This window comes from Platalea leucorodia, assembly GCF_965183815.1.
Source record: "Platalea leucorodia genome assembly, chromosome: 1".
NCBI lineage: Eukaryota > Metazoa > Chordata > Aves > Pelecaniformes > Threskiornithidae > Platalea > Platalea leucorodia.
Window position 1 is genome coordinate 91,075,522 of NC_138823.1, and position 25,472 is coordinate 91,100,993.

The 25,472-nt window shown below is 43.7% G+C and overlaps 1 protein-coding gene across 4 annotated transcripts in view; it reads right to left on the reverse strand.

Moving 5' to 3' along the window:
- Positions 1-1,330: 1,330 nt before the first annotated feature.
- The window catches only part of RNF152 (ring finger protein 152), a 33,294-nt gene continuing 9,152 nt past the window's right edge, over positions 1,331-25,472 (reverse strand). For all 4 annotated transcript variants that reach the window (XM_082305559.1, XM_082305557.1, XM_082305558.1 and 1 more), the window contains one exon: positions 1,331-5,959. In XM_082305559.1, the coding sequence (XP_082161685.1) occupies positions 5,158-5,769 (612 nt within the window). In that variant the 5' untranslated portion in view covers positions 5,770-5,959 and the 3' untranslated portion in view covers positions 1,331-5,157. The remainder of the gene's footprint in view (positions 5,960-25,472) is intronic.

The window sequence follows — 25,472 nt, forward strand, 5'->3', positions numbered from 1 at the left end:
TAAAACAAAGATGTATTGAAGCATAAATAAATGCTTGAAAAATGCATTTGCCGAACATTTATTAAGCACTAAATTTCACTGAACTTGGAAGGTAATTTTTTCCATTACAGATGCTCAGGGTAACTTAAGAGAAGTCTGTAAAATCGTTCAACTTGAGGATGAAGCAAGCAGCTTTGCTTGTTGACACGAGCATGCAAGAGGTAAAGTGACAAAGATAAAGCACACAACCGCCCCAGCTGTCAGGCCTACGGACAGCGTACAGCACCAGAAAGGTCACTAACACACCGTAAATCCATTGCAGCATTTCCAGACAATCTTGCCCTACTGAACCTCTTGCACAAAAACCTTTGCCTTCAGGGCCAGCAGATCCTTCGACAGCCTCCCAGATGATGCTGGGACTCACTTGCTGCCGCGTACCTTCTTCCTCCGCACCCCCTCCATCCACCCATAAAAAACTCTGGAAAAAACAAATCTCAAGCCGTGCTTTCTGTGCAACTAGGATAAAGAAGCATTTAAACCCCAATGTTTACTTGAGATGTGTTCACTTGACATGCGACTCTCCTGCAGTGCTCACGCAAGCACATCTCGTGCCAGCAGGCCACGTTCCCTGGGGGCAATTTAGCTGTGGATGGTGGGCACGGCCCCCTTCTATGACCGGGAGGAGGGAACATCCTCCGCTTCACGGCATCGCTGTGAGAAGATCCAGGGAACACAGAGGCTTGGAGCAGTTTACACAGTAGATTGGTGCCAAGAGCTTTTGATACCGGGACACCTACAGAAGAGCTCAAATCGTGTATGAATTGTTTGGGTTTGGTTTAGCCCTGTTGTGAATGTGACAAAACCAGTGCAACGTCAGCCATCTCTACTCCAGAAAAGCACGTGCAGTATTAGAAAGGTTGGCTGCCCAGGGCTCCAGCAATAATAACGTGACTGGGAAGGGGGTCTCAAGGGGAAGGGGGAGCAGGAGTGCCAGTCTGTACAATACATGCTTAAGTCAAGGCCAATAATCCCTTGCTTCCATAAGCAAAAAGTTTACTTAAAACTTTCACGTCATCCGATTAAAACAGAAAAAAGAAAAAAAAAATCTGTTGTGTGTCTGAGTAGTCATCAGCTATAATTCTGTACTCCAAGGTAATTAAAACATGAAAAACCTTTATACTATTTACCACAACCCACACTTAACACTTTGCCTTACAACTCTGAGAGTCGAATTTCAGCCACCCCCTCATAAAACACGGAGCAATTCACCCAAATTCCCTTCCCTGCTCTTCCTTTGATGGCAAAGTAACAGAGGTACCATAATTCACTTGATATCATTCTTTTCCTGGTAATGTTTTATTCAGACTGAGCTTCATTAATAAAGATGAAACTTTGGACTCACGATTGCTCCATGTTTACAAAACATCCAGGCTCCTTTACATCTTGGTTAAGCATGAACAATCACTGAACACACAATTTCCTAAAAAAATCCCGCATACCAAAATTGCATATTCTGAATTTTTAAAATTCACTAAATAAAATTTCACAGAGTGAACCCTAAAGTCTGTTTGCCAAGAAAGCACAAGCCAAAAATGGAAGTTGGGATCCTCGACGAAAAAAAACAAACCTGGACCCCAACACACACATCCTTCCCATTAAACAAGCAAATAAATACACATTCATACACAGTAATTTGCTCTGAAAATGCAGGTGCTTGAGTAATTACCCAAAAGTTTTAGCATAAATTTTGGTTGCTCAAACAGTACTGGAGTCACAGTAAGTTTCCTTCTTTTTTTTTTTTTTTTTTGGTGGAACTGGGCAGTGATTTCTTACTGGACACCAGAGAACAAAAACTAGCCCAGAACCTGATGATTTTGACACAAGTCCAAATGTGTTTCTCCACAGAGAAAGATTACAAAGACAAGGCTGTTTTTAAAAAAAATTAAATAAAAAAAAGTTAGAGGTGTATATATAGCAGTATCACTTTTTAATGCCAGGTATTGGACCAAAGAATGGGACAGACTGCACTGCATTTTTAAAGCAGTATGACTATCGACATACTTGAGAAACATTTTAACACTGTACATTACAACAAACTATTTAGTTCACTTCTACGCAAGTCAGCAAAAAGCTAGGTGATCCAACATGATATGGCAGCTGCAAATTTAAAATGATAGTCACAGTCTAAAGCCAGAACAAAAACATCTCCAGAACTCCTATTTATAAAAAGCAATGAACATACACACCGCACGCGCGTGCATGCGCACGCAGACAAAAATCTTGAGGTTTTACTTATTGCTCTTACACAAGGCTGTGAGCAGGCAAATGTCTCGATCAGAAATTAGGTCAAACATGCATTTCAGCAGGCACGAAAAGTACAGGAAATTCGTATTAACAAAACAATGTACTGTGTCACGTAATACAGGATGGTATTCTGCTAATGTAATACTTACGTCATTAATACCGGATAAACTCCAGGTCTGCCTGTTGTATAATGTGTTATGCAGTGTGGTATTTTAACCTAATTTCTGATTTCTCTTTCACACTGTACCCTCCACGTAGGGACAAAGAGGGGTGGTTTTCAAGACAGCCATTTTCTGCAACGCCAGAGAAACCTTGGCCTTAAGAGCTTCAGTCGGGCAGGTACGGCCAGAAGGAGGTTAACACTATCAGCACTGTATCTCCAGGACCTGTTCTTTGACTGCCTCATGTTTTTGTGCAGTCACTGACAACTCGGATAAACAAATGCAGAAGTTGGTGCAAAACGCATCAGCGCTGTTCTGGGAGCATCTTCCAGCTATGCTATACACTCCTGGTACACCCAGCAATTGCTACAGGGGATAAGGCAGTAGAGGGTTGAGTCCTGTATCTGGTCACTTCCTCAAGAGTCTTATAAAGGCAAGAATTTTTTTTGTGAACTGGCTTTCCTTCACATGATAAGCGGCCTAGCATGGATGTCAGTAGAAATCTGGCTACCTACTGGCAACAAGAGACTAGCGCGTTCACAAGACGCATGTTGGAATTCCTGCTGCTCCCTGCTGCAACCAAATTAAACATGCTGCAAAAGAGGTGTCCATGTAAGTACAATACTTGTAAGCCAGGTTCAAGGCAGACTGCCCATGGGCCTTGCATGAAAAAGGCATTGAATGTGTTATCTGAGGATTTTTTTTTTTGCTGTGCTATGCATACATATAGATAAAAATCAGCACAATGGTTCCTTTCCATACATGACCCACCACACACCATAACATAACAATTAAGCACCGTATATGCTATTCTTCAGTTAACAGGAATCAAGGAAGAAAATGGTGGGAGGGGAAGAAATCCAGCACAAAGTTAGAGGTATGTTCCTGATAGAAGTCCTAGCTGAGAATGTTTATTGTGAACCAGCAACTGGATTTTGTGACATAACCAGAAAACCACCGACGTCTACAGGGCCAACTTGGGCACTGCATCGTCAAAATTACGTTCTCTGGTGTTATAATATGGCATTGAGCAAGCTCTAATTAATTATTAGAAGGAGCAGCAGGTAGACAACAAGAGGTCACGCTTCAGGGAGGTTACGCTTTGTACTTGCAAAAAAGAACCAGTGCAAATCAATAGCTTTTTCTGTCTTACTAAAGGTCTGTCATGTGCCCCTTGATCCAATCCCTAAATCTCACACAAATTTCAGCTTTCAGACTTGCCAAATACCCAAATTCACACCGAGCTCTATTTTACTTACCAGCAGTACTACTCAAGCTAGTGGGAATGCTTAGAGCAAGGCGCTACTGCAATGAAGGTTCAGGAATTTGGCTCTTTCCAAGAAGTGAACTGCAAATGACTGGGGTTTCATGACCCTCACAGGCGGAGGGAGACAGTTCCTGTGGTTTTTTTTTAATCTGTCCTTACGACCACCAACATTTGTAAGACTGAAATGTGGGAAAAGGCTCTGTTATGCTCACCCAGACATTTTGACACCAGGACAGCCACAGTGGTTTAGGAGGGGCAGCCCACCCAGTAGAGGGTCAGGCTGGCCTGGGTTCTCCTCCCAGCTATGTCACTGCCTCTTACTAGATGACTGCACATAAGGGTCCTTGGTCTCAGCTGGGACGGTGAGGCTTCCTTAGAGCAACTCCTGTGTTACACCATCCATGGGTGCACAGTTGCATCTCCGAGGAAAGAGGGAGGCAAAACAGGTCTAAATTCTTTAAAAACAATTAAGAAAACCCAACCTCTAGAAAAAGAAGAACAATTTTCTATCACGTCCTTGCAGGAAGGAGTCCCAGGACTTCTCATGACCCACTTCTTCACTAATGGCTATGAAGGCCAGGTCATTGGGAAGCCCTGCTGCCAGATCAGAGGTAAAACAGCATGTCCAGTGTTTACTGTTCAAAGCCATCCTTTGTGTGAAGCCAGTTAGGCAGAAGTGTTTTGGCTGCATTTTTAGGTATTCCTCCTAGCCCACTTTGCTTCCCTGCTCGGAAGCTCCTTCAAATAAAAGATGCTGGAAGTGCCACTTCCCTGTAGCTGAAAAAATGAGGAAAAACAGAGAGGCAAAAAACACACACCACGGAACAAAACGATCGTTTGTAAAACGCTTCCTTTTAAAAACTATTGTACAACTCCCTAACTTGGTTTAATTAATGTGCAGTTTAAAACATATAAAATGCCTTACCAGCTAAATGATTTCTTGGTTTTACAAGTCCCCCTCCCTCCCCCCATTAAAAAATAATGCATGTGTGGACTGGTATTGAACACCTTGTACAGAGTTGCGCGCCAATTCTTCTTTAATTCTACATGGAGCAGTTTTGCTTTTAATCTACTGTGTTTAGAGAAGAGCTCATACCGTATACTTTACAGTATAACCAGCTACATAGATGACTTTAATCTCGTAACACGATTAAAAAAAAAAATCACTGTAACTTGCAGTCCTTTTGATAAATGATTATGGTGATGCATGCAGTCCTCCTCAGTGCCGTTGCCGCCAGACACGGGACGTGATTTTCTCCACACGCTGCCGAGAGGCCTGACGGCGCACTGCCGGGGGCCGCGGCCGGGCCAGCGCACCGCTGCCCCGGTGCACAGCGTTCTGCAGTCATTGGGCAAAGCTGCGGTGAATTGTCTTGCTCGATACCACCATCACCACCACCGACCCGACCCAGCCCGGTCCCCGGGGGAGCACACGCCCTCCCTGCCTCAGCCGCAGGAGATCACCGTGAAGCGCTTGGAGATGCACGACATGTTGTGGAGGACGATGCCCAGGAGAAAGACCAGGACGCAGGCCACCAGGATCACAGTGCAAACCCCTGACCAGGTGGAGCTTTTCACAACACCTCTCCGGTCCGGCTCCTCTGCTCCCCCCTCGCCGGGAAGGCCACCCTGCAGCGGCTGCTGCTCCGCCGGGATCGTCACCACCGCCAGGGACTTCTGCTGGCTGCCGGGCAGGAGGCGGCAGCCAATGTCTCCTGGCAGTAGAGCCCTCTCCTTGGAGAGGGGCAAGGGCAGCATGTAGCACCCGTTGCTGGGGAGTTTGATGAATACGGGGGTGTGCTCCGAGGTGTGGGGGATCGCAATGACGGCGATCACCTCGGGGTCATCGGGTAGCTGTGACACAGAGTACCCCGGTGGCAGCTTGGTGATCCCGCGGCACCAGGGGCACCGCAGGTCCTTCTGGCTGGTCCTCATCTGCTGCAGGCACACCGAGCAGCAAGTGTGCTTGCAGTCCAGGAGCTTGGGCCGCCGGCGGGGGCTGTAGTAGTTGAAGCAAATCTGGCACTCCAGCAGGGAGTCCTGGGACAGGGTCTCCATGGCGGCCGGTGCAGGGAGGCACGGCAGGCCTCGCGAGGAGCCTCACCCCGCAGCTGAGGGGCAGCGCCCGCCTTCCCGCCGCTTCTCCTCAGGGCAGCGCCCACCTTCCCGCCACTTCTTCTCCTCAGGGCAGCGCCAGGCGGCAGCTAGGGAGAGCACAGGAAAACCTCTGGCCTGAACCTTTCAGTACCTGAGACAAACAGAAAAATGTGAAGGAATAGGTTACTTACAGGAACCAGTGGGAACAAAAGAGCCCAGCTAAGGGGGAATGAAAGCTTGCGCTGACCTTGTAATCTGGCGGGAGAAATAAATTTGTGACCCTTAACAAGGAAGCATCTTCCCACTGGCTTCAGCAAACTGCCCAGCAGCAAACCTTCAGGTCAGCCATCACCAGATCTCCCCTTTTTTTTTTTCCAGCTATAAAATCCCAACCAACCCACCAGTCCACCACTAACAGTTATATTTATACCGTAACAGGGGAGGCTGTAGTTCGCTAAGCAGTTCCTTCAGCATCTACCTCCTGTCATATTTTCAGGACTTTTCAGCCCTTCCTGCACCTTAACAATTGTTCTCACTTAATCCTTTAAACCCCTAAGGATTTTTAGCTATTTGGCTCAACCACTAAGTCTGCATGAAAGGTGGTGGAGAGAAAAAATATGTTTAAACGGATGCATTTCCGCAGGCTCCTGAACTTGTGCATGAATGAGCAAGCAAGTAACTAGACTGAAACACCCACATTTGTGCACAGCGAAAAGGAACGGCATGGTTTTCAGTCAAATTAACTGTCTGCCTCGTTACACGAGCAGCTTGTTGAACACGGCCCTCTGAAACATACACCTTCTCACTGATGAAAACTTCACCCCAGACAAAAGGCTTTGTTTAGACCCAGGACCGTCAAATGCCACAGAGAACAATCTATTAATGCACTGAATTAAAGGCAAATTGTTACTAACCTTGTTCTAAACTATTCATTATAAAGGGATTCTTTGCATTTCCCTACTTATTTCTTATAGCCATGCAAAAAAAGGCAGCTGTGTTTACTTTCAGAGTGAGTTGTTTAGGTTTGTTTGATTTTGGTCACTCCAACACATGATAAATATGAACAGGTGACATTTTTACAACTTTTTGCATTGCCTTCCTTGCTGTATTTGAAGTATCAGCCTGAATTTGCATCCAGAGAATACGATAAAGAAAACCCAAAATATTTGCATGGTGACCTTTGATCTTCTCTTATTGCAATGTTATTTCCAAAACAGAGTTAGCACCTGAGGACCACAGCTGTCGGAAGACTTCTTCCTTTCTATACAATTATTTCTTGTTCTCTTCAGATCATAGCAACTAGGTTGCAATACACTAATCGATAGGTGACATCAGTAAAACAGATATAACGTAGTTCAAGAAGAGAAGGCAGGCATAGACGTGGGGTTTGCAATGCAGGACAGCCCTCTGGACCACACTGTCCCATAGCCTGCTTCTGGCAGTTACCAGTATTTGAACAGGGAAAACAAAATACACGTCATCTCTTCAGATGCTAACAAGTGATATCACCAACATTGGCAGAACTGGCCCTGCTGCCGATTTTGTAACAGCAGCAGATTTTGGCTCACAAGGCACTTCAACAAACATGCAGTGACAATCCTGACTCAGGAGGGAGCAGAGGCTGCAGTTATGAAAGCAGGAGCTTGTGAAATGCAAGCAATGGCTGCAGGGGAAACGGCACGTGCCAGCCGCCAGAACGGCACTTTCAGGATGCTTTGCATGAACGTGGCCCAGAGGCCACTGCTGGGAGAGACCCCACCAGCGTGAAGCCAGCACGAGTCCGTGCGGTGCCTGCTCTGCACCAGCGCCGTATTACATGCAGCATTAACAGATACTCCGTGTGCAGAGGGAGCCTAACGCCGCCACGCAGGGGGCTTTGCATTCACTGCCTGCATGCAGGCCACACTGGAAGAAAGTGGAAGAAAATCAGTGGAGGTTTTATCTTCTTTATCTTCTCCTTCCTGTTACCATCACCACGTCCCTATGGTACAGGCAGGCATAAAGACCACTGTCAGAAAGGGTCATTAAAAGACTGGCGCGCAGCTGAGAGAGAAAAATGGAAGAGAGCTATCTACAATGCTAGGCAATTCCTGCCCGAAAAACATTAAGAGGCAAAGGCCAGATTAGAAATGAGTTATTAGGAACTCAGGAAGGGACCATTGAAGTCATCGGTTCCAGTTTTCGGTGATTAGCCACAAGCAATCCAATGGTTTTATATTTTGCACAGAAGTATCCATACAAAATCTTCTTCTTAATCACACACTGCCCATGCCAAACTTGAGCTCAAACATTAAAAGATGCAACTCTGGTCTGCTGTATCTGCAAATCTATTTAAAAAATAGGTATAACAATACTTCAGTATTATGAGAAAAAGCCCCAATGCCTGGAAATTCAAATGGTAAGGCTTATGTTTAAAACCAGAGTGGAAGTAGTCCTTCCACAGATGTAAATCAGTATCTCTGCATAGAAGCTCTGCCCTTCACATTCTGGATGTCAATGAACTAACTGACTGGTGAAGTTCTCTGACCTCATTTAGCTGCCACCTACAACCATCTCTCTCCATTTACAGTGCTAAAGGTAAACCAGTTTCTATTCGTGAGAACTTGATTGGGATGAAGATCATTTTTCTGACCGCATATCCTTGTCCAGGAGTCACATACTAATGCACTATCAAGCCCCTCAACCCTGTCCCAGTGACATCCTTACAGTAGAAGATTAGTGCTAGGAGAGAATGAGCTGAGGTATTCGGAGCTGAAGAATATGCAAAAGTCACCTCCAGGCAAACAGCGCCCTAAGGAAAAAGAAGAAAATCCATCCCAACAAGAAGATCTCAGCTGGTCTGAACGCCAAGTAATGCTGGGAAGCATTTCTCCAGGAGGTCAAAGTTTTAAAGCGTTAGTGCAATCTATAGGAAGAAAATGGAAAAGAACGGAGCCAAATTAAAAGGTTAAGATAAGGCTTACCACCTATGTGACATACATTGTTCAGATATGTGCATATATATTTCAGAAGCTGTAAATATAGTGACAACCCCATTTTGATCTGGTGCTGAATCAAGGACACAGTCACTTCCAACTGTATGTCTTAAAGTTACACTTTTTTCCTTTTCTTTTTTTTTTTCCCCCTCCAAAACAACTATAAACATTGTTTCAAGTAACAAGGTTGCATTGTGCATACACCTATACCGAATTATGACATTTCTTACTTTCCTAAAATGTCTCAAATAATGATTAGAGGTGTATTTTGACAGATCAGGGGTAACAACCGGTAAGCAGAGAGGTTAGTATGATTCCTTCAGAACATGTCTAAAGACAGGTTAAAGAGTAGCCACAGCCATCTAACCCCTCAGCCTCTGCTGACACTGCCTTGTTCAAAGGTTGGATATCTAGCTTCATGGGTGCAATGTAACTTTATTCCCAGCCTTACTGAAAGCCCCACAACCCTCCTGCACTCTGCCACAGTTTAATTTGGGGATAAAAGAAAGTCAAGCCATCACCTACAGTCAGAATTAAACTGCGTAATATCTATTTGATTCATTTCACAGCACGTAGTTAGGAAGGAAAAAGCCACAGGAGTTCCTTCAGTACTCTTCTACCACTTCACTTAAATAACTATGCCAAGATTTAACACTGCAGCAGACCTCCTCTTGGACAGGAGACTGAACTCTAGTTTGTGCTCAATGCACCCCCATACCAGTTGGAAGAAGTACTGAGCTATCACAGGTGAACACCTCGCTCAAAGCTTGCTCAGACTGGACTCTTCTTGGCACTTTGAGCGCGAAGACCAAGGGGCAGCCGGGCTGCACGTGAAGGCACGGCTGACGTCAGCATCAGACAAAAACACTGTCATTATTTGCTCTCGTCACCCAGAGATGCCCAAGGGGGGTGAGGGGACTTTTGACAGGAAAACAGGGGGAAAAAACATCAGAAAAGACTCTCAGGGATATCTGTAGGTCTCCACAAAGAGACAGCATATATGGATGGATGGATGGATAGGGGCACACGTATGGAAGGGAGGGCTGGGGACTATGACAGTGAAACCATACACACCTACAGAGGCAACTGCGAGTAGCGACTCTGCCTGGCACAAACCTGACAGCAACTGGAAGCTCTTCAGGGCTGAGATCTAACTAGTAACACAAATAAAAACTAACTGGGTATGAAAATCCACAAGGTCCAAAACTCAAGTGTCAGAAAGGTGCAGCAGGAGCAAAGGAAGCAAAAACAGACAGGCCTTGCAAAGAAGCATCAGGAGACCTCTCTGCCTCCCCTGCACCGTCTTCCCCTTGCTGTGAGTCTGCCCAGCATCCACAGGGCTACCACCGGCCGGCAACACGAGAGATTCCAAGTGGTTACAGAGACCCAGGGAGGAACCTGCAAAGCTGATGACCCCTGCAGCAGAAGATCAAAGTACAGCCGGGTGGCTGAGAGCACGGCACAAAGGTCCTCCTTGCAGATTTGGGCTGCCCTCTGCACGAGCCAAGAGTTTTTAAGATTTGAGAAATGATCATGTGACTCAAGAGCAAGAAAGGTCTGGAGAATAAAACAGGTATTTCAGCTGCTTGTCAGTCACGCTATCTGTTCTGGTACCTTGTCGGAGGCCACAGCAGAGCCCCAAGCTCTCTTTTTTTGGGTGAGCAAGATGCCAGGAATGCCAAGGCATCAGCTTCCCACTCCCCAAGAAGGAGAAGGGGCATTTGTTGCTCTCTTGCAATTTGTAGCTTCCCAGCACAATGTAGGGAGGTGCTGCAGGAGGTGAACAGATGAAGGTTGCTGCAGCTAGTATAGCACAGCTACAGACAGCGAGAAGAAGAAAGCACAGGTTTGCTGCGGACAAAGCTCTGCACAAACCCTAACTATAAAGTGGTCCCCAACTGGCCAGGTCAGAAAAGACAGCTATTTTTGGAACCCAGTGCAAAGAAAGACTTTGAACATCCATGACGGGAGTTGAACAACAAGTCAGAGAACAAAGCAATGGCAAATCCTTGCCTGTTGACATAATATTTTTATTATCAGCCCCAGTGATACTAAGCAATGGAAACCACAGCCCTGAAGGGGTGTTGCCTCCACTGGAGGACTCAGAACTATCTTCACACATACTTCCTAACTTATTAGGGCCCAAAATTCTATTAACTTGAAAGCCCCCAAAAAATATACTTTAACGATGCCTGTGGAATCTAAGACAATTCACGAAGATTAAACATCATATCATATTTTTAAAGACTGGCTTTGGGGCATGCTGATGTAGTTAGCTGATCACTGAAAGAAAGCCTCAAAAATTTTGCACAGTATTTAGGCATGCACAGTATCATTTTCGCACAGTATTTATGCACTTATTTAGGCATGCTGTATGGCAAGGTTAATAAGAGACTTTGAGCAAGGCAGTGCACTGACGATACTTCACCCTTCTCAAGGAAGGTTCATTATGTAAACTCCCCAAACACATTACCAATTCTTTGACAGCATTACTGAGTATGTATGATTTATGATGAAGAAAGATCCATTAATTTCAGGTGCCCTTAGGCTGGAAAGGAGATGGGTGCAAGGGGAGGGGTACCATTCTCAAAAGGGGAACTAATTGCAAGAATCATCTGCCCACAGATACGGAAAGGAATGTGTGCTAGGGTCACTTCAAACTACCAGTGAGGAGGAAGGAACATATTTAATATTTGGAAGCATTTCTGCTACAAAATTCAGCATCCGTGTATGCTTTCAACAAATTCATGTTTGGACAAAACACACTGGGGCTGTCGCAAATGCCTGGGACGTACTACCTGATTTCCCCAGAATATCCTTCACTAAATTATCCTATTTATTTTTAGGCTGTTCTGTAGCACTAATTACCATAGTAACTGAGAACAGCACAACGATTAATTAATTTATTCATCACAACACCCTTGTTAAGAGAGAAGTATTATCATCATTATATCCTTTCATCATCTAAGAAAAGAAGTGCTGAGAGATGAAGCAGTTGGTCCAAGGTCACGCAAGCACCACCCAGACTGTCTCAAAGCTCCTGGACAACTTCAGCACAGCTCCACTTTTCACCTCATGAGCTACCATGCAGAGGCGACAGATTGCGGACAGATTCTTTTTTGCAACAGAGAATCAACAAAGCTCAGAAAACCACCCGTTTCTCCCCATCTCTTCCAGCTGGGAGCATCTCCATGGTATGCCTGAGATTTTTTGTGGCTTTCATTGAACATATGAGCTTTTCCACAGACCGTGAAAATCGTGAGAGCCTGTGATCCAAAAGTTAAAGTATCTCCGTGGACACAGTTCATCCACCATGTAGGTTACAACTGAGAGACTACATGCGTTTTGAGGGACATAAAGCTAACAGTAAGAAAACAAAGTTAATCCATTCTTCTCTCCAGAATTAAGTATTTTCCAGGCACCTTCCTCTAAGTCAGGCAGCCTACACTCACCATCCTTTCCATTTAGTTATTCACAACTGCACAGAAATATTGCAGAACAAAAGCATTTTAAATTGGCCAAATCCTTAGCCAGTGCAAGCTGGCACTGTCCCTTTAGCTTTAGCCCAGCCCTTGCCAAGATGAGAATCAGGTATACAGACTCCTGGGTGTATAAAGCCACAAAAAATAAAGCTGAGTGAAACTGTGATATATGAGCCTACAACATCCTATGAACCAGTGCCAAGGGATCCATGCTGATGGAGAACCTGCTCTGGATGATCTCAATGGCACAGATCAAAAAGGACAGCAGCTGTCCTGCCTCCCTGGCAGCTGAGCGATCGGGGGTGGATCATGAAAAAGGAGCCTAGTTGCAAGGTACCACCATCCCACAGCATTTACCTAAGAAATTGTCACCAGCTAGCCCTAGCAACAGGAGACAGAGGCAGAAAGTTCACCCACAGGAATGTAACTAGATGTAGAAGTTTACATTTTTGGAGCAAAAACAGATCAGATGAAAACACCAGCCTTTGGTGTTTATAGAAAACAGAGAGAAACTCACATGCCATTCGTTGTTCCATCTCACGTCGCCAACTGCACTGCTCCCTCCTTTTATCTGCAAACTTTGACACGTCCACATTCCCTGGCTCCAAAGACCTTATTTTGGTCAAATATGACCAGGATAAGCTGCACTTTGTTCCAACAGCAAACACTACTAATCACCTGCAACATGCCAGGTCAGCAAACGACGGGTACAGTTTCTTACTGCTGAGTCAAAACAGTACAGCTACGTTCATCCGACAGTTTCACGCGAGGTGCTTTACCAGTGAGAAACGCTATTTGAAATGGAAATATTCCACAGAAATGTGCCCATTTCAGACAGGCAGAGACAGAAAGCAGACAGCTTTCCTGCCCACCCAGCCCCTTGGCAGCCCTCTGTGCAGGTGGACCTGGAGCTCAGGCTATGGGAGCCTGACCTGCTCCTCACCAGCCCAACTCTGCCACATCTGTAGGTTTTCGACAAGGTCACTCGTCAAGCTGCCCCAGAGCTACGGTTCCCTAAATCTCCCAGGCTCCCTCCAGCCTGGCAGAGCACAGGGGACCCCCAGGTGCAGCTCTACCCTGCTAGGAGGAGTCTGAAAGTACTCCTCACCACTTCTGCCGTCCATAAGTCCTAGCGTTTCTCTTCCTGCATGAGGGGTGCACTGATAGGATGAGAGACCTGACTGTGGTCCTAAGACATCCCAAATCTGACAATTTCCCAGTACAGGATATTAAAAGGTTCCCTCCCGATTTGCAAAATCTCCACCATTCAAAGCATCCCAAAGGGACGGTGCTAATTTCTACAGCCCACTCTGAGCACAAGGCTTGCAGGGCCATTAGCACTTCTTCAGTTTTGTTGGCTGCTCTTAATTATGCCTGACTCACTCCTAAACCCCAGGGTGGGAGAAATTAAAAGCCAGGTTTTCCACTACCAAGTGAGAGACCCATTTGCCATTCAAGCTGACAACAGGAATGGGGGTGGGAGGGGTGGTGTGAAAAGAAATCTACCCCTCACCCCCTGAATAAAAGCAGCACCTCTAGATATTTATGACCAGGACACAAGTAGCATGTGGTTGGCAAAGACAGATTTAGAAGTTGCTTCCCTAACTTAAAGTGAGTCACTAAGGCCAAAATCCCGCAGCCTTACAGGAGGAGCTTTGCCCAAGCAAAGAGTAAACCTATGAGCATTAAACTCACTCTCAGTAACAGCTTTTAAATGCAATGCAACATCATCTTTCAAAGACATTTTCATTCATGGCAACATGACAGAATTCTGTGGCATTCAAAATGCTGAGAGGGAGAGAGGCATGAAGCACCTGATCACTTAAATGACAAATTTTGCCTTCCCATTACAGCCTTATGCTCCATCTGTCATTGATAGAATTTGCCTGAGACCTGAAGAGAAACTTAATTATGATTCTTCCCTCCCTCCCCTGAGGTTATGGTATTAGACTTACAAAATACACCATCAAAAAAAAAAAAAAAAAGTTAATTTTAAATAAAGCTCAAATGCAGATGTTTCTCACTGATACAGGTCAGTGGGTGATTGAGTGGGAATCAGCTTGAATTAGTGTATTAACACACCAATCTATAATTACAGGAGAGAGTGCTACAGCTCTCCAAGGTCATTGAGTGGGTTTTGATAAAACTAGGTCAAAACCTACCCGCCTGTGGGCCCAAACAGAGGAGGAGAGAAAGGAATCGATACTCGCACGTTCATACATTGCCTATACAATGCAAAACCTGGAAATTCAATTTCACGCTTACCTCAGGAAACATAAGTCCTTCAAATGAGAGTTTTAATTGTTGCAACCCTGCTCTGCGCTCCCACCTTGTACGCCCCGCCTGCTTAACGTGCTCTGCACTCTCCCAGCGTGGCTTCCTGAGGACGTGATTCAGAGAGCCACATCACTCAACAGGTACCTTCACACGGCCGCTCTCAAGGACTGGGATGGTTTGGGGTTTGTTTTCTTTGGGTGTGGGAAGGGGTTGTTTCTTTTTTTAATTCAGAAGGGAAAAAAAAAGGCAACCGACCTAGGGGAATCAAAATAATTCATCCTTTTACATTGAAATAGATGAGATTAAGAAACTGGAAAATATTTTTTTAGAAGCCACATAACAATAAGTAAGGAAATTCTCTTCTTTCATAGACCATGAAGAAGTAGAATAAGATTTGAAGGAGATTTGACCAGGGCAGGGGTGGGGGATTTTTTCATCTTTTTACCTTTTTCCTGAAATCTGCCAAGTGGGCAGCACAAGGGAGTAAAGTCCCCTGTTTATCAAGAGAAAAGGTGTAACAGATGTCCCAACACAGAAGAACCACTTCCAAGAACTTATCTTCACAAGAGAGTAGAAGGTAGCCAACTAATCTGCCTCCTCAAGGTCAACTATTATGTCGTTTCCTAATGCAGACAAATCGTGATCTTCATGCATTTTTGTCTCTGACAAGCGCTACAGCTACTCCAGGTCATGGCACTGGTCATTCTGGTTTGCAGACTACACCAAAAGGAACTGGAAACGGTCCAAAAGCTCCTTTTTTATTGGAAACTAATCATTCACCCTGTAACGCTCTGTCAGCTAGTAATATTAATGCCACCCTCACTTCCTGAATTTTGGGAACAGTCCAACTCTCACCGCGAATATGGATCACAAGCAGAGTTAGACCAAACCTGGACTGCATATATACTGATGATTTCCTATTTCATGATTTAACTGTCTGTCTTTACACCAGTAAAATCCTCCAAAAGAGATTTAGTGGGCTATACTGGATAAATAATTTCTTCCAATACTTTTCGAAACCACATGTTTCTACCTGTGACTATAAACACTCCACAAGCTCCAGTTCAGACAAGTTACGCCTATGACATTAGCCACGGAAGTTAACGGGATAACACATGCTCTCAAGATCAGTCACACATTTACATCCTTAACACAACCAACACAGAACCCGGTGTCAGCAGCTGCAGGCAGATTAAGGTAATCTCTAAGCGCAGATGCCTTTGCTTCCCCTGCACCACCCTGAACACATGCGACCTGAGGAAACACAACACAACCTTTCCAAACCAGCTGCAACTAAACCAACTGGTTGCACACCAGCTAACCAGACCAGCTCCACATCGTGGCTCGAAGACCCAGTACCACCTGGGAAAATTCCAGACAACAAACTGACACCAGGAAAGGCTCTCAGCTCTCTCCACGCCAATGGCCATGGGCACGCCCACGAGAGCAACAAGAAGACTCGCACGGATGGACTTCTAGGATAAAGCCTAGAACAGAGTGAGGGGATTTGCATTGAGTCTCTCCCTCATATGCACTAGCACAGTTTGCAGACAAAAGTAGTCTCACAGCTAAGCAATGCAGTGTTCTCAAGGGTGACGACCATAACTCAGGTTAGCACCACCACAACCCTCTCCGCTGGGCTGAGATAAATTACAGCTCTGGGAGACTGAGCGCAGAGCTGCAGAGCTGCTAGCCTCTCTGCTCCGGCAGCCACGCTGCAATGGGGACCGGCAATTGGCTGCTCAAATGCTCAGGCACAGGAAGATAAACTATTCTTGCCCATATTACATGAAATCTACTGTTGCTTTGCTTCACAGAGACGGTATTCAATTCTAAGAGCCACTCACCTTCTGTAGCTGCAAGAAGTTTATCAGACCTGCCAAGCTTTGTCAGGTTGTATTTCATTCTTTATAGTGAGTTTCAAAGTTCGGGCCAGACATCACCCATCATACTTCTGCCAGTCAAAGTCTGGCTGCTTAACATCCTGGTGTGAAAATACCCTCCATTTTGCAGCACTTAACTATCAGTATACAGCATTTTTGCTGTATGAAGTAGTGCAAATGCTCAGAAAGGACTGTGTTATGCTACATTAGAGCAAAAAAATCAAAATGAAGCAAACTGCTTTACCTCTTAATTTTGGGCCTAGTTCTGCAGTCCTTGCAATGTAACAGCAAAACAAACTCAGAAAAACTAACTAGCATAATATTGCTAATGCTCAAGACTTCACCACAATCCTGATAGTCCTCAGCTCACAGGATTATGGACAGTCAATTCAGTACTCAGTAAAAAGAAAGCTGCTAGCCCCATTTTTCTGAAGAAAAGCCTGAAAACATGAACTTCAGAAGCCCCAAATCCCAGTTCGGTAGAACCCCCTAAACTTCAGTTTGTGTCTTGCAAGCCAGTCTCGTGATTTCTGAATCTGAGTTAGAGCTAACTAAAGAAATGTAGTTTTGAGGTGAACAAATTCATTTGCAGGTTCAGATCAAATTAAGCAAATACTTTCTCCCTAGGCAAAAGTGGTCACTTCCATTAAAATGTCAGCTCATTTCAACTTTCATTTCCATTTGACTATTTTCTTTCAGAAGAAGAAATTTATAAAAAGGTAATGCAAAGGGCAAACAAAGCTTTTTGTACTGACTCTGCAACAATTTTTCCTCTGATGTGGTCAGCCACTGAGTGACTCGAGCCAGAAGTTTCTCTTACTCACATCACTCTACTGCTGAATGTGGAACACTGAAGTCTAGCAATACACCAAGATTTCTTTTTCTTTCCCAGTCTAGCAAAAGCAAATGAGATAAATACACTCCAACTATCAGCAGTAGTTTCATAGCAGCGTGTTCACAAAGACCATTATTCAGCTTTTCTTGGTTGTTGGCTTAAAAAAAAAAATAATCACAATGTGGGGCATTTTCAACAGACAGGTCATGTTTCATCATGTGATCGATGCCTGAAGAGGACTATGTGGTTGATAGGATTGCTGTTTTTTACAGATGTTTCTTGCCAAGGATCTAAAGGATCTTAATTTGAAAGGGCAGGTGGTTCAGGGCTATCTAAAAAAAGTCACATTCATCCCAAGGGTCTCAAGAGTACATCCCGAAGTCATTAATTGCTTTTGAAGACTTACATCAGATAAGCTTCACCACTTATTTCCAACATGTACTCCATGTAGCATCACACAGAATAGCAGTTGGAACCAAAGAGGTGGGACTGCTAAAAGAAAGGTAAAAAGGCCAAAAGTCTGTGTTGCCACTCTAGAAAGCGTCGCATTGGAAGAGATGATCTAAGAAGGCACGGTGTGCATACACACAGCTTTATGCATCTATGCAGGATTTGACCAGATTCCACTCACTTGAGGTCTTTATTCCATTTTCGTTATTTTATCTGTGTGCCTTACAGTGGTGCACTGAACACAGGCAACGTCAATGCACACAACCAAACCCATGCCAAGGAACCACACTGACTTATGCCCATTGACGATCTGGCCCACAGACAGAAAATCAATGTTACAAAACAGATTCAAAAATACCTCTTTTCTACTGCCAAAACAAGTTCTCGACTAGGATAAAAAAAATTTCAGCTCTGGACCCAGATTTGCATTGTGCCACAAACTACAACAGCCCTTGCTTTGCAGCCAAAACGTTTTCAGAATTATTTAGTTTACTGACATCATTGTTACTTTTTAGAGTTGGGTCAGTGTTTTCCTAACTTTTGTTTAAGTGACTTCACTGTCAGGTGTCTTTCACTTTAATGATTACTGCTTTAAAAAGCAAACAAACACTTTTTTATGAAAAGTAATTTTGGTCCTTTGCCAACCACAGAAACGATCAAAATACTGTACTAAATCAAGACGGAAAGAAAAAAATACTTCATATTTTGCCAAATAACTGCCTGGATTGGAAAAATCCTTTTCTATACTTTAAACCACTCCTTCGTACTGTGCTCTGTATTTTTTAAGCAGTGAAGCCTCTGCCAGTTTCTTTCACACTGAGTTTGCAGAACACCTGCCAGAGTGAGGTCTTTGCCAATAAACAGGGTCCTTAAGTGCTATGACAATCAAAAAAAATAACGTAACAATCAATACAAATAATTAGTACCGTTATTATTACTGTAACATCCATGGCTCTTTGGTCTGAGCTCTCATCTTCTAGAGCAGCTGCCTCCAGAAAAGAGAGCGCGAAGAGAGCAAGTGCCAGCAGGTGGCACTCCAGAATGTGAAGCATTAAGCACCAGGGCTTGCAGGACCAAGCAAGCCAGTTCTGCTTGGCTGTCCCACTAGCTTGCTTTAGCACCCATCAGGAGGTTTGGTTTGGTTTGGTTTAGGATGATCGCCTCCACTTTCCTACTGCCAAACAGCAGGGACAAATGCTGCCAGTCCCATCTTTTAGCACCGTAAGACTACCCTGGTGCCGGATGGGATGCATCAGCAAGGTGAGATACACCTTCCACAGTCATTTCTAAAAGAGAGTAGGGCACCAACAGACGCAAAGTGCTGAGCTTGCTTACTCCCTGACTGAGGGGAGAGCTCCCGCAGGGCAGGTAGAGCTGCTTTCCCACGTTGTGCATGGAGAGGTAACAGTGTCTTACAGCTTCCCACCACTCTCCTACGCCTCCAAACACCCAGCAAGCTGGGATATAGCTGAAATAATGCTGGCTTTTATTGCTTTAAGACAGCAGCAACAACAAAAAGCACACCCTAACGATTAGGAAACCAGTTTCCCTTCTGTTTATTTTTAGCTATGCCCTATACATACATAACAGCGACAATGTTCACCTGCATGGTTAGGAAGCATCGCTACAGACTCCCACCCTCCTCTGAGCCTTCTGCCTCGCCCCGACACTCGTGCTCCTCCTACAGCAAAGTTGGTCAAACCGGCACTTCTTCCAGTCAAACACTGACTGTCTAGTAGTCTCGTCAGCCAGAAGAAATAAATCCACCTCAAAGAGCTGTGGCTCACCTGGTCTTTCCAACTCTCATCCAACTGTGAGAGGAACTGCTTGCTTTGCTTGTGCTGGAAACCATCCCGATCCTTCAGTCTTCAAAATGAGGCCCTGGGAGGTACCCTTAAACCTAGGAAGACTGTACTATTCTCTTAGAAAATGAAAGGTTAAAGAAAAACTGTAGAAGCCAGTTGTTTTGTCCAACTCTAGGCATCAAGCATAGCAGTCAACATTTAGAGAGGTAATGAACTGGCTCAGTTGACAAAGATGCAATTCCCACATCATTCTCCTCTGGAAAACTTTATAGAGTTTAAAACACTGAAGGTCATACAACTGGGTGGAAAAAAAGCCTCCATTTTTATCAGAAGTCTTTATGAATTACATAAAAGCTATACAAATATGGAAAATAAGCAGCCCTCTTGCAAAAAGCAAAAGTATTTACTGCTTAAACTCTCCTTAAAGGCAAACCTGTACCATGGGATCCATCTGCTCAGGTGGAAACAGCAGAAAAGATCTGTCAGGAAGTAATTTCCTTTCCTTTCCTCTCCTGTACCTGTCAGCGGATCACTGGCATTTCCACCACCACCACCACCCCGAATTGACCCCAAATATAAACGACACAAAACTGGAAAAGTTTAAGGTCATCTCTGTGGATACGAGCAACACACAAACCAAACAAAACCAAGCAAAGTAATGTGCCCTTCTTGCAGAAAGGGGGTTCACAATCAATGCCACATGACATCCATTATATTTTAGGAAATTGATTTGTATCTAGAATTCCAAACTCATTTCCTCACAAGCAATAAACACATACCTTTTTTCTTGATGGTTCACTAACATCACCCACTGAAAGAGACACGATTCAGCTCAAGGTTTATGTAGTATATGCACTGCACAAACCTTTGCTCAGTACATGTTTTTAGAGCAAGCATCTTTTAATACACAAATATGGGCTGATGGCATGGAAAGAGGAATGGGGCAACTGTTCTTGCTTACTCTGCCTTCCTAGCTGCTATCCCAATGTGGATTTGGTTCATAAAATATTCACATGTGGAAAAGCAAGTCATGAAGCATAACCGTAACCCACACCAATCCTAGCATTGAGCAGCTATGGAGCGTGTAACTGTCTGGTGATCATTGTGAGACGTCAGAAATATTTCCAAGTTAGCAAGTTGCACAGTTGTTGCTGTAAGAACTTATTTGCATCTCTTATTTCCATGGATCTCACGGAACAGATGCATGGTCTCCCTGACATTCCCCCCACCTGATCGGGAAGCAGAACTAAGGGGTGCCCAGGCTTCGGTATTCTCCTCGCTATTCAGTACAACCAACTGCCTTCTTTAATGAGCAACCTCTCTTGATAGGAGACTGCAATTAGTGTGGACTCTCGAGAGCTTTAACGTTCCCAAGCAGCAAAATGTAGGCAAGTGCTGGTAACTGGGTTCAGAAAGACCTGCAAAATTCTCCACCACTGACTAGTCAACAGATATGGAAAGGGTCAATCCCTTTGTACGTTCTGAATTTAAATTTAGAAGAAAATATCATATATTTAACGGAGATGGGGGACCAAAGAGGGAAGGAACATTAGAACGAAAGCTTCTTGCTTTAAAGACAAGCAGTCTATCCACCTATATTCTTTTTTTAGCTTGATTTTCGCAAATGAGCTCAGATTTTGCAAGTAGACTTTCAGGCTCCTCAAAATAAGAGTGCAGGTGCAAAACACAGGTGCTCTAAATGTGAGTAGTACAACTATAAGTATACAGGCATAAGCTGAAGACCTTTTTTAAAAAAAAAAAATCATTAAATATTTTCCTGCCCTTATGTCTGATTGCATAACCCCTCTAAAGAAAGCAGTAAAGGTCACAGGCCTTTGCTGATGGAAAAATGCTATTATATATTGGTTTAAATTACACAAAAGATATGAGCACAAGTGCTAGAAAATGAGACCTTTAAAAGAGTGAACTGAAAAATGCCAACTCAGCACGATATCCTGCTTTAAAATTGCACATGTACATGTTACGGCCACCTTTGTGTCTCTCTTCATTTGAAAAAGCAACAGTTTTATAATCTTACTAAAGGACAAAGTTGTACATTCTTATCACTTCATTAAATTGCCAGTGCATGATCTTTAATTTTTTTGTTCTTGTTTCGTAACCATCCATTAACATAAAGAGATAAGAGTTTCTCCAATGGACCATATAGAGGAGTTTCAGCCAGCAGAGGAAGCAGTACCACAGGAATGTAACGCAAACATTGGAGAAAATGAGTCAGGTTCCTCAAAATATGAAGGCTTTTTTGCTGTAGCTCCTCCAAGGGCTACAACAGTAGAGTTCACATAGTTTTCACCAAACACCACCACTCATTTTTGGGTCATGCTGACTCCAAACAAGTGGATGTAAGAAAGGAAACATGCCACAAAATTGTAACCTTTCTTTAAAGAACTCCTCATTACTAAGATGAGACCATAAGCACCCCTCCATCTCACACCTTCTTGTGTCAGGGATGTGGCTGCATCAGAAGAGAGACCTGGACTGTAAATCAGGACTCCAGGAGGGAAGTCAGTGTGAGTTTTTTTCCCAAAACTATTTCTGAACATGGGCATAATATCTTCTTAAAATACACATTTCCTTATCAAAATCTTTTTCACCGGCTTACCTTGCTCTTTTGCAAGGATGTTCAGGAACACCAGTATGACAGCATGAATTCACTTATGTATGAAAATAATTATGAATTTAAATATTAGCAAAAAAAAATATCATAAGGACTTTGCAGGTGGATAAACAATTTCTTTAAAGCCTCATTTCTTTAAAGCTGCAAAAACCAGCCTGGGTCAAGTCCTGCAAGCATTTCTTTGTGCCAGTGACCCCTCCAGATGAAGCAGTTCCACTGAGCTGGGCAAAGCCTCTTTCACGATAACTCTTCTCTAGCGCAGATTTGGGCCAGATTTGCCCAGAAGTCCTTCCACTGGAGAAGAGGTCATCCCACAAGCAGTCCCACTTCCACCAAATGCCAATGTATGTGACATGCTCTGTTTGAGAGGAAAGCCTCACTCTTCTCGACCTTTAGATAAAGGAGGCTAAATCTCAAGACATTCAGCAAAAGCTTTCAAAAAAGGCAACCGCTGGATTTTTGAGACCACCTCAAAATCACCCTGACATGCCCTAGATTTCCTAATCTATTTTAAAATTCCCTTTCGACTGCTATTACTTGTGTTTTCTGTGGAAGTCACATGAACAGGGAGAGTGGCAGCTTGCAAGAGGTTGTAAGCTGGAAGGCAGAAGACATCATGAAATTGAGAGAATAAAAAGAACAAGTTTCTCTACACTTGAAGACTGTCGGGAGGGTCAGGGTTTTTTTCTGAAGGGGGGTTGCTAATTAGCCAACTGTAGCAGTCGCAACAGTGCCCGTGTAGAAACAGCTCACTGCTTATTAAAAGCAAATTTGGGAGCAATACAACTTCACTGAGTTCTCACCAATTTGCTATTACTGACCAGCTTCTGTCTTCTAGGCATGCTTAAACTTCATACGCTGCCACATTTTCCTGCTCCGCAGACTGACTATATATCAGCCTGTTCGATCAACACAACTCCAGTATTTCTATTGATTTCCATTTTAAGAAGGGAATCTACTTCAGAAAGTAAAATCCGAAGTGTACTTTATTCCCATTCCCAGTCTAGTTCCATTCCACACTTCAGAAATATTTGACAGACCGGCAAGAAAAGTCTCCTCAGGCAAATCAAATCACCATCTCATACTTGCTGTACTTTGAACTTAAAACAAATTCCAGTATCCTAGTATCACACTGATTATTGCAAGGCAAGCCCCTAAAAAAATTGGGGTTTTTTTATTTAAAATTTAAAATAAAATAAAATTTTATTTAAAAATTTTAAATAAAATTGATTTAAAATAAAAATTTAAAATAAAATTAGATTTAAAAATAAAATTTATTTAAAATTGATTTAAAATAAAATTAGACAAAAGTGAGTTTTATTGGAAATCTGGGGTTTCAAATGAACACCTTATGAAAGAAGCGAAATGAAGAGCTATGTCACCTGTACTAAGTGTTGCCTTTGTACTAAATAATGGAAATTTGGCAACCTAGTTCTCAGAACTGAAATGCTGCCCCTACCAACTCCAGGTACTTGCATATGGGATGACCCATGTTCCCATTCTCCAACACAGATTAGGTTTCCCAGCTAGATTACATCTCCCGTAACCACAATGGCAACTCAACATGAAAAGAGGAAATGGCAGGCAGCCATAAAGCCAAGCCCCAAGGAAAGAATGGGAAAACAAAGTATGCTAATTACAGTTCCCATGGGAGATGGTGCTAGCATTCCTAAACCTAACCCTTCAGTCCCATTTTTCAGTGAAAGGAGGTTTGGGGTTTTTTCCCCTCCATAAAATAAACCAATGAACTTTGACAAAATGAGGATGCAGACAAAACTTCCAGAAGGCAAGGCAGGACAAATCATCAAACCAGCTGTAAAACCAACTGAAGAGGCAAACAGCTTCACCCTTTTACTGCTCAGAAGCAGGGATTTTTCTGCTCCAGGAACATTCTTGAGGCTTCGTACCAATACATCCCCAATTCTATCCTTCACCACAAAAGTCTTGCCATTTTTAGTTTAAAAGAAAACTACTACACAGGACTGGATCTTTAAACCCTTATTCATCAAAACCCCTCAAGGCTTTAGCTAGGTTGCACCAGTGTGACAAAAAGACCTTGACCTACAGTCTTCACAGTGGTGCCCCAGCGCTTGACACAAGTGAAATGGAATTAAGAGGGGTTCACGGCTTCTGGATGCTGCAAGCACCCCAGTTCCTCACACTGCTAACATCTCGTCCTCGAATTAGAACATAACTGGGTCTGGGTTTAGCAATGGGACAAGAAGGCCAAAACACAGTACCCCATTAAAGGGGGGGTGGGGGGGTGGGGGAAGAGCAATCCCTTTCATAATCTCCAGATCCCAGTGTAAATTACTGCAACAACAACAAAAAAAAAAATCAAGAGAATTAGATACAATCTAGACTGATGAAAAACCTCATTATTTCAACACAATTCAATAATCTGGACTATCAGTAGTGCTGATTACCCGCTCTCTTCAATGGCCCCTTGTTGTTCTCCTTACTCTGAAAAAAAGCTATTCTGAGCTGCAAGACAACTGAAGGAGCAATGAGTTGAGCATGGGTCTGTCACAGGTCTGGGTCACCCACATAAGGGGCTGGCTTATAAATTGCAGCAATCTCTCCAAGAGGTGGTCAGTACTTACTTTCCTCAAGGGAGAACCTCAGGCAGAAAAAAAGTTTGGATTAACACCTTTAACATCTTTGCAGATAATCCCCCAACAGAGCCTCAACAGCAAGGATCTCTTCATGCAATGGCTGCCTCAAAGGTATCTGGGGAAGGTAACTAAGAAAGTAAGTCTGTCGACTGCAAGCTTAAGTTCTGAGCAAAGATTACACTGCCATCAGTAAAAAAATTAGGGGCTACTACTTAAGAAAAAGTTTAAAGATGCGTAGTTGCAACACTGCGTCTGTGATCTGCTATTTAGAAAACATCTCTATTAAGAGTTATGCACTGTAGACAAGCATTTGAACTATTAATACTGCCATTACTGGACGTCTCAGCTTTACCTGCATCAGGAAGATCTAAGCTGACCTAAATTTAGCTTCAAACACACATTCCATTGAAGTTAATCTTCGTGCCACAGGGTCAGGACTTCCCAAAGCCACGCACCAGAGGGGCAGACTCAGTGAATCCACACAAGAGCCTGGGTATGCTCATGACAGAAGGAAACTTTCATTCACTAAAGGTGAGTCTGACAAAATAATAATACTCTTTTCCTTCTCCCAGATGGAAGTTTTAAGTACAAGCAATTTCAGTAGCTCAGCAGAGCTCCGCCAATGCCTCCTGCTGAACCCATTCCACTTTGAAGTGCATAATTCAATATTCAGGTCAGAAAGGAAAAGTGAGTATGAGGGGAAGGCA